General features: G+C 41.2%; 1 protein-coding gene across 5 annotated transcripts in view; it reads right to left on the minus strand.

Annotated features, from left to right (window-relative positions):
• Positions 1 to 458: 458 nt before the first annotated feature.
• USP46 (ubiquitin specific peptidase 46) overlaps positions 459 to 10553 on the minus strand; it is a 72093-nt gene continuing 61998 nt past the window's right edge. For all 5 annotated transcript variants that reach the window (XM_025198341.1, XM_025198340.1, XM_014517662.2 and 2 more), the window contains one exon: positions 459 to 7699. In XM_025198341.1, coding sequence (XP_025054126.1) covers positions 7598 to 7699 — 102 coding nt within the window. In that variant the 3' untranslated portion in view covers positions 459 to 7597. The remainder of the gene's footprint in view (positions 7700 to 10553) is intronic.

The following is a 10553-nucleotide window of genomic DNA, read 5'->3' on the forward strand; positions in this document are numbered from 1 at the left end:
ACAGGGTGCTTTGCACCCCCTCATCCAAATCACTGATGAAGATGTTGAACAGGGCGGGCCCGAGGACCGAGCCCTGCGGGACCCCACTGCCCACGTCCTTCCAGGCCGAGAAGACCCATCCACTACCACCCTCTGGGTGCTGCTCTCTAGCCAGTTGGCGACCCATTGGACTTTGTGGGTGTCTACGCCACAGTCCCCCAGTTTCCTAATGAGAACGGGGTGAGAGACAGTGTCGAAAGCCTTCCGGAAGTCCAGGTAGACTATATCCACTGCTACCCCTGCATCCAATGATTTAGTGACCTGATCGTAGAAGGCCACCAGGTTGGTCTGACATGACCTGCCGCTGATGAACCCGTGCTGGTTGCCCCTGAGCATGCATTTCCCTGCTGGCCCCTCCTGGATGTGTGCCAGAATAATTTTCTCGAACAGCTTTCCCAGGATCGAGGTAAGACTGACTGGCCTATAGTTTCCCGGGTCCTCCTTCCTCCCCTTTTTGAAGATGGGAACCACGTTGGCCCTCTTCCAGTCCTCCGGCACCTCTCCAGAGCACCACGAGTGCTCATAAAGCTGCTTTATATCCAGATATCCACAGGGGCAGGTCCTTGAGCTCTGAGCTCACCAGCTGGTTGGCTCAAGCTGTGGCTGCAGACCCTGATTTTACATAGCTCTATAGCCCAGGGGGCAGTGGCCATGTGTAGGGGGTGCACAGGGGTGCACGTGCACTCCCTGACAGAGCTGGCACACCCCCTGACCAGCCGCACTCCCCACTTAGGTGATGGGCAGGGGGGGCAGGCAGGAGCGCCAGTGCCCACCCTGAGAGCATTGGCCAGTGAGTGGGAGCGCTGGATGTAGCGCTGCGGCCACTTCCAGAAGCACTGTGGCCGCTTCTGGGAGCAGTGCGGCTGCTTCCCGGTTGGTGAGTTTTGCCGCAAGGTAAAATAGAAGCCAAATTGCAAAATGCAGGTCTGTGAACATGCAAATGTGTGACAGTGAGGATCTGAGGGATTGGGAGACAATAGGTGTGAGACAGGTTGCGGGGGAGGGAAGGAGGACTGTAGAACTGGTGACAGAATATAGCTAGTAAAATGCAGACAGGTTACTTGGGATTATCGGATGGCAGGCTGGTTATAGTGGAACCCTCAGATCATCACTGCCACGTAATTGCATTTTCACAGACCTGCATATTGCAATTTGGTTTCTGTTCTACTCAGGAGAGCGCACAGACACCAACAGACTCACCCTGTGCCTGAAGAAGGGTGCTTGTGCCCGAAAACTTGCAAAGAACAATTTTTCCAACTATTTAGTTGGTCTAATAAAAGATATCACATTTACCCAAAGAACCTTGTCAGCCTATGTCCTTAGACCAACACAGCTACAACCAAAAATCCCAAAGAATGATAGTAACTCTAAGACTGTGAATAAAGGGAAATATGTTTGGTCTCAGATCTAATTGCTCAGACAAATCCAGTAAGCAAACCTCCTGGGGGAAAAGAATCATTAATGTGTAAAAAACACTTAGGATTAGCCCAGATGGCCACACCAGGAAGGTGAATGCCTTCTGACAAGTATCCTGACCTTGTATGCAAAGGTGGTATGTTAATCTAATAGGTTCCTGTATCCAGAAATAACTCAAATTATTTCTTTGAAGTACTGTGTGTTAACTGGAAGAAAATTTAAAAGGCTATCTGTCAGAGCTTCTTCAGCAACATTTAGAAGTTAGGTGCTATGTTAAATCATGAAGAAAAATACCAGTATGTAGTTGAAGCTGTTATAAATGAGAGACATTATGGTCTTTTCACTGCCCAAAAACAAAGGACATTATCCAAAATGGTACTAAGATTGTTCTAAGCAATATTATAAACAATGGACATATGCTCAGACAAGAAGAAAGAGCTTTATTGGCATGGTATGTAGGGCGTGTTATACTAATCCAAAGATAGCATGGACACTGACCTAAAAAAAATCTCGTGTCTTTGACAATCTTTTACCACAAGACTTCTCTTACCCAGTTATCTCTTGTCTCTGTGTGTACAGACCGCTTGGGGAGGAATGTGCAGAGGACAGAACCACTGCCAAGTACAAGGGACAATGACAGCTGTAGCTCCTTAGCTTAAAACATTAAAAACTGCCGGGTGCTCAGATACAATGGCAACCCGGAGCCATTATACACATGATCAAGTAATTTTTAGGTAGGTAGGGGGAGAAGAGTGGCAAGTGTAACTTGGGAGGAAAGGTATTAATGTATATGGGAAAAATAAGTAAACATTTCTGTGGAGTTGATTTTTTAAATGGTGGCTATTTGTAGCTGTTTGGAATATTCAGTCCCTTATGGATTGGCAGATGTGTGGGGGAAATATAATTTGATTGATTCTACCACCGAACATATGATCAGTCTAAAGACTGACTTTAAGTTTAAAAGCTAAATGTGAGTAATACTTCTAATGCGTGTGTATTAAGCATAATCAATACTTATTTTATACATAAATTCATACTGTGTATTATTCACATTTTGATTCTAGACTTGAAACCATCTTTTGACTCACTAGGAGAATCACAGACATACAACTCAAATGTTACTGTGTGCTATATTTCACAGACAATTCTCTAGATAGAGAATTTTTTTTACAAACTTTATTTTAGAGGCAAAGGCAAAGTGTTTGATTGAAATTTCACAAGATTGACATTATTGCTTAAAGTGCTTGGGTTGATTACATTAAAAATCAAAGTACATATCAATTAAAACATAAGGCTAAATAATATTAGCTACACAAATTATTATAGAAATACAGTAAAGAGCATGGTTACAGAGAAATAAAAAAGCAAATAAATTAAAAAATAACACTGACAAAAGATACTAGAATATAGCAGGTATAAAGACAAAATTTCTTAAAACTTCTAAACACAAATTATAAAAGATAGTGCCCAAACTCCTTGGCCACAAAACAGCAAACAAGACACCAGGCATTAAGAGCCTGTTGCTGAGAAGTGCTGAATAATTGGGAGGTGCAAGTTTTCAGCAGCTCTCAGGATCAGGCCCCAAGCACACAATACTGTAACATGAATACAAATGAGAATGCAATGCAATGCAATGCAATGCAATCTCTGAGGACAAAAGCCACATGTAGTCAAATGCTAGAACCTATTATAATATATAACAGAAATTCCAGTTACGTCTTAGTTCAGGTATGCCTGCACCAGGTAAGAAGATGCTAGGGAATACTGCCATGAAAACATGCCCCACCCACTCAGTTCTACTCCGTGCATACATACAGCTAAAAACTAGCATGTAGCTGCTTTCTGACACATGCTTAGGGTTAACCTAGAGCCACTCTGAATTTTAGGCGTGCTCTATTCTAGTAGCAGCTATGCAATTTTTTTCAACATGTGGTACATACAGAACAAGAGCAAGTTGGTGGGGCATTTTCAGAGCAGTGCTCCCAAACATGCTCCAGCACTGTGTACACATGTTACTGTCTTCACTGAATTCAGTGCATAAGAGACACTTGTTGCTTTTTCTTGCTGCAGCTGCTAAAGGAATCAGACTTGAAAATGTTATTTTATTGAAATACACTTGAAATCCATTGAAATGGCATGGGTGGCTGGGATGGTTGTGGGTGTTTTATTTTCAGCTAAATATCCTGCTTTCATTAACCTACTTCTTCTCTAAGCCCTTCTTCTATTGCCAACTACTATTCTCCAGAAATAAAAAAATATCCAAAATACTGACAGCTTATTCTATGACACACAAAAGTTCAGTTTTGAGCTTACCCTCTATGATAACTGATTACAGAGTGTACTAAAAAGCTTCCTTAGGCTTAGTGGAATAGAACCAAAAATGTTCTTTCCTATAAATAAGAACATTGCAATAACACATATTAATATACAACTAACAAGAAAAGTGTTACACAGAAAATGGATCTCATGCAATGGCATGTGACACAAATAATGAACTTCAGTTATCTTTTGACTTAATCTAGGCAAAGCTCAATACACTAAGAACTGACACTGCATAGGAGCACAAAATGTTGTTGAACATCTGTGCTACAATTTCTCTTTTATCCCCACACCCCTCAGTTGTTGGCTAGAAAAGCTTTGATTGTCCCAGATTTTTTCAAGTCTTTCCTGATGGGTTGGAATTATGTATATAAAAACATGTGGAAAAGGCATTATGCATTTATTAGCAGCTGAGTATCTTGGCCTCCATCCAGCAAAACACTTAAGAATGTGCTTGACTTAAACCAAGCAATGTTTCCACTGACATCTGCCTAAAATAGCGCATGGTTAAGCAAGCCAGGATCAAGGTGTTTTGGCGTCTTGTAGGACTAGTTTTGAACCGAGGATAATAAAAAAAAAATGAAGTTATGATTTTATAATCACCAGTCAAAGCAAGGATTCCCTGTTTTAACTGGTGCTAAAACAAAATTAGTATCAGCATCCTGTACTTTACAGTCTTTACAAGGCTGATGTCAGGCTATTGATTTTTGGACTTGTATCAAAGTTTTAAATCTTTTCTTGAGCTAACATAAACTTTCTGATTTAACATCCCTGCAGCATGTTCATAAAAATCGTTTGGGTCTCTACTAATGTATCACAAAAATGTTGATAGACACTTTGTTTTATTCATTTTTCATAAAATGTGAAAAATCCTATCATAATAATGTTACTGTCAACTAGCATACTGTAACTATCTATATTTATTATCCACCGTTAGTCTCGTCTTGTATCCAGAGAAATTAAAAAATTAGTAGATGTAGAATCCTAGATTTTATTTCGTAAATATTGCTTCAGTATTCAGAATTTAACTAAATAAAAATATTTTTCAGTAAAGTAAATCCAAATATCTAAAGCATTTCCCAAAATTTAGCTCCACTTTAAATCATCTCTAAATGCAAAACTGTTTTTCATACATACATGAACCCTAAATATTCAAGTTATACATTGGTGGTGGTGGTATATTTTAAAGTTTAACAAAGCTGCTAGAACGCGTTTGTGAGAAAATTGCAAAGTACAGGACATGTGTCTTACTAGTTAACTTTGATTTAGAAAGTGCATTTATTCACAACTAGAGTATAGTCTCAATCACCAGGCAAGTTGTAGATATATTAATTATACAGGAAGATATGAATGTTCATTAAAATTCCATTACGGAAGACAGTTTTACTCGCTTCAGCGACTAATGCAACTCCACGGACATCAATGGAGAAGGATCTCATTGACTTCAAAGACAACTAACAACCTTTATTAGGCCAACCCAAAACTAGTATTTGTCTTCTTTGTTGAAAGATAGACATTTGTATCTCACTGGGCACATCTATACATGCAATTAGTGCGCCTGAATAAACTCCAGCACAGTTCACATCAGAATTAATTGCTCCTGGACGCGCCATTTGCACAGGTGGAGTGTTTAAATATATTGTTTATAATATTGCTTACGCTGTGCTGGAGTAGCTGAGCCCCAGCTGGCCGGGGGTCCCAGGGGTCAGCCTGCCAGCCTGGGGCTGCTCTGGCCCAACTCAACCTGTTGTGGAGGGGCTGGCTGGAGTAGAAGGGTGCTTCACTGTGGGGCTAACTGACAGGCAGGCCCAATGCTGAAGCACCCTCATGTCTCAGCCAGCCCTGTCAGTGTCTATACATGCATTGTAGAGGAGAAAATAACTCCATTATAGGATAATACTTGTATCAGGCAGTACTATCCTATGGCAGAGTTAACTAGTTTACTCTGCCCTAATAGCAATGCACTTGTAGCTGCTGACATTTTACTGTGGAGCTAATTAGGCAACTGCATAATAAACGTCTTATGTAGATACACCCTTTGTGAATAAAAGAAAGAAGTGTCTATAACTTTTTTAACCTAATTTCCCAATCTTTACTTGTATGAGAGCTCCTATTAGAACACTGGGATTACCATATAAATAAAGGCCATAAGGCTGCATTGTGGGTCTGCTCTCTCTAACAGCATGAGAAATAGTTTACACGTTTACAGATGAAAAATCCACGTTTGTTTTTTTCCCCTCCACTGTAAAGTGCTGTTTCCTTATGTTACAAAATGGCCAGTGATCGTTCCAAATAAGCTTCAAACCATGTTATATCAAAGGCTAATATTGCATGTTCACTATAAAGTAATAAAAAATAATTTCACATTCACAGTAGTCGTGTAATGCCAGGAAGGTTTTTCACTCTCATAAGAGAAATGGAGATTCAAGATTCAACAGTATTTTAAACAATATATCTAAAAAAAAAAAAAAGAAGAGATTCAGCCATAAAATTGCAGTCGGCCATCTCAAAAGAGACTACTAGGAACAAGAATTTCTACTACATACATATTTACATACATACATACAAAGTGAAAATAAGTCAAAGTAAATACTGTGAAATGATGACAGTTTCCACGGGTACTGAACTCTCCTATAGGGCCAAATCCTTCTTCTAAAGATAATGGGAGCTTTATCATTGACTTCACTGGGAACAGAATTTGACCCTTAGGGTAAGTCTCCATTGTTTCCTCAGCACTCTCAGGAACACCAGTGAGAAGCATGACCCACCCACCTACTCCTGATGCTGCATGTAGTTAACCTATCACTACAAGTATGAATTATTAATTATATTATTTTAAAGGTGCTCTAAATTGTAAAAGCATGGTCCCCATCCTAGCAGGTGTCAAGCATCTACAGATCCCACCGATGCCAATTGAAGCTGTTGGTACTCAGCATGCTATGGGATCAATGTTATAGACCATGCCAGCAGCATCACTTAACTAGGTTGTGTAATTGTAGCCCTGATTTATGAGACATGTTTTGTGCAAACAATATTGGAAGATCTGCAAATTCAGCTATGCAAACAAAGCATCATATTGTTCCTTTTAGCAGAAAGATAAGATCATTCTTTATACAAGTACCTCAGCTGTGTCATATACAGAAGAACTTCTCTCTCACTTTTCCCCACAAAACACTCAGCACCTTTCTAGGCCTTGGAATCAAAAACTGTCAATCACCTCATCTGTACTATTTCATGAAAAAAAGAAGACCAGGTGCATAGTATTATTTTGTTCCACTGTGATTTAAATCTCTTTATATGGATTTTAGTCTTGAGGTTACCCATTTAAAGTTTTAATAACCCAAGATTAAAGGATTTGGGAAGAATATCTTTCTAGCAGTGGAAGGTAATGTGACAAAATCCCTACTACACTGAACACTGGTAACTACATTTTAGTATGTGTTCAAAGGAATGCTTTTTAATTTGACACTTCAAAGCCATTTAGAAAGTTTAAACAATTTGCCCTACATATAATGCACACATCCATAGAAAAAGTGATTCCAGCTCAGTTGTATTTAACAGATGACCTCAAATCCTGTTATCTGTAAATATTAGTCCATATAAATTCTACTAAGATCTGACTGCAATTAACTCTTGAGTCAGACTAAAGAAACCCAAAGCGCTGCATGTCAAATTGAATGGTTATAGTCAAAAACACATCAACTATTTAGTAGGAGACATGGTAGGTAATTGTTCAACCATACAAGATGTAGTCTATTAAGATGTGGTCAGTTAACAGTGCTGATCAGTTTCTCCACTTGCAGCATTTTCACAGTTCTCCAAGTCATTCTCGTGACTGATAGAATAAAATATAACCAGATTCTGAATTTTTTGATATATCAGAGGTCAGACCATAGAATTCTTCAATAGCTTGAGCATCTATTTTCTGCAAAAATAGACAGAGGTTTTTTTAAATACTTGCTGGGAACAAAATACTAAGCATAGATTAAATTGATCTCAAAATGCAAAAACAATTGTGTAATTATATGCCTTAGGGTAATGAATAGCAAGCTTTGTTAGCAATTCACAAAGTACAAACTTTTTTTTAATGGCTTAGAAGCCAAATTCTTCTAGCTTCAATCACTGAAGTCAATGGCACTGCTTGTTTGAGTAAACCGAGTGGGGTGTGCCTCTAGGTAGAGAAGCATTCTTTACATAAATGGAGATTCTTTCCTTGCTAGACAATAGCAAACATAGGTACAAAGAGTAAATATGATTTAAGGTTTCTGTAAAAGTAAGGGGAGAATAATCCTAAACACATTGAACTTTGGTTTTCTCCAGAGGTACTCTAATTCTTCCTTTTTTCCCCAGTTTTTTCAAGTTACTGCAATTCAAAATTTGCCATCTTTACTGACATTTAGGCCTACAAGTTGTACCACTGAAATCAATGGACTATTCAAGAAGTTAAATACTGGCTGTCAGAGGAGATGAGGCAAAAATTGGCTCAAAGCAGATATGGACATTGTTCCTTGCAGAGTTCGTTAGTTAGTCAGAGAGATCACTATACAGTGTCAGGATGTGCTCCCTCCTTCCAGACAATGTGTGTGATACTGATCTCACAATACTCCATTGATTCTAATGGATTTGTTCCTGACTTATATTGGTGTGAAATCAGAATGAGGCCCCTAGCCCTGGGAGCATACTGAAGTTATTTTGTAGTGTTTGCTTAGCACTGTACTGCACTGCACTAAGTATGGGCCACCTTCTGTTCTAATTTACCCGCAAGTAAATCCAAAGTGAATGAAGAAGCCAGCCTTACTTTAGTGATGTAATAACTTTTTTTTTCTCAATTTAAAATTCCATAACTTTGAAATCTGAAAACTGACACCAATGTTGCAGTCCATGCTAATTCAAAACAGCCAAGCACTGCAACATTCGTTTCTAGCCCTCACAGCTAAGTGCAGACATTGGGCGGGGGAGGCAGGGCTGGGGGTTAGATTGGGTTAAAAAGGGCCACCCAAACTAACAGTTTGCGCAGGTGTAGACCTTACACTTACACTTGATCTCAATGATTGGAAATCAATCTAAACCTGTAATAGTACAGAAGTTCTGCACACATAGACAGCAGGCCTGTGCAAAGAGAAGTATTCGATTCGGATTCGGATCTGGCTGATTCACAGGACAATGATTCGATTCAGAGATTTGGATCACTGTCCCGAATCAATTCTGCACTGATTCAGAGAGATTCGGTGATTCAGCCGTAGATTATAATGGGGAATCACTGAAATACCTATAACTTTGTCATTCGGGGGCAGATTTGGATGAAAACAGTAGGGATTGTAGCCCCTTCTGAGGACATGAAGCCTGTCAAGTTTCAAGGACATAGGTGGAGGGGTTTCTGGGAAACTGCACCTCAAGATGCTGAAAGCAAAACTCGTGTCATGTGTGTATGTTAAGGCAGATTTGGATGAAAACAGCAGGGATGGTAGCCCTTTCTGAGGGCATGAGGCCTGCTCGGTTTCAAGGAGATAGGTGCAGGGGTTTCTGGGAAACTGCACCTCAAGGTGCTGACAAGCAAAACTTGTGACATGGGCGAGTGTGTGTGTTAAGGCACAGCAGGATGGAAACAGCAGGTATGGTAGCCTGTAACAGGGGGCCCAATGCTCAGGTAGAAACAGCTCACAAAAGGGACAGAAAGGCTGCAGACAGAGGCTTATGTGCTGTTTCTACGTCCTACCCCCAGAGCACTGTGATTGGAAGGGGACTCAAGGAAAGATCACAGTCACTGGCCAGCTACAGATATCAGTCCCACCCCACCTCCCCGCAAGACTGCCTTCCGAATTGCCAAATCTCCAAATCTTTTTCCGAATCGATTTGGAGGCTCAAAATTGATTGGGGTTGTCTCCCAATTCAATTTGGATTTGGTGATTCGACCTCCAAATAGGGCCAAATCTTCTCCGAATTGTATCAGCGACCGAAGCTTTGCACACCCCTAATAGAAAGGTCTAAAAATGATGGAACATGGTCTAAGATAGATCGATGTACACACAAACTTAATTGATCTAGGTTAGATTAGTTCATGGAACTTCAGTATAGTTACCTGTGCAGCCTCATGACTGGTAAAGTCCAGCTTCTGGCCCCAGTCCCAGGGCTGTGCTTTTCATACCTGTCGCCCTGGCACCAGGCTATTTTTAGCCCCCCAGCCCTTTGTCATGTCCCCACATAGACCAGCCAGCCCCCGCATTCCAGAGGTCACTCCCCGTGCCAGTTTTATCAATGCTGCTGCCAGGAGCTGACCAAAGTATCCCTAGGGAGAGGGGTGGGAGGTACAAAGTCGCAGGTTCCCTGGGGAGGATGTTGGGGGGCTAAACATAGCCTATGGTTCCTCTCAAGCTCCCTCACAGACCCTGTGAGCCCCTGTGATCCTCCTAACCCTCCTGGACTCCACCAACAACCTCATGGACCCCATTTACCACCGCTGATCCCACCTGCCCCCAATCCTTCCTGTGGATCCTGCTTGTGCCCTGATTCTTCTGCAGATATTGCCTGTCTGCCACCCCTTCAATCATTCCTATGGACGTAGCCTGCCTCCCTCCACCCCCACAATCGCTCCCGTGGATCCTGCCTACCCTCCCCACCCCCCAATTGCTCCTGTGGACATCATTTGTTCCACATCAATCACTCCTGCAGATCCTGCTTGCCCTCCCCACTTCCCCTGAAGATGCCACCTGCCCCCCACCCCCCAATCACTCCCACATATGCCACCTGCTCCCCATACCCACAATTCCTCCTGTGGATCC

This window comes from Alligator sinensis, unplaced genomic scaffold (assembly GCF_000455745.1).
Source record: "Alligator sinensis unplaced genomic scaffold, ASM45574v1 scaffold134_1, whole genome shotgun sequence".
Lineage (NCBI taxonomy): Eukaryota > Metazoa > Chordata > Crocodylia > Alligatoridae > Alligator > Alligator sinensis.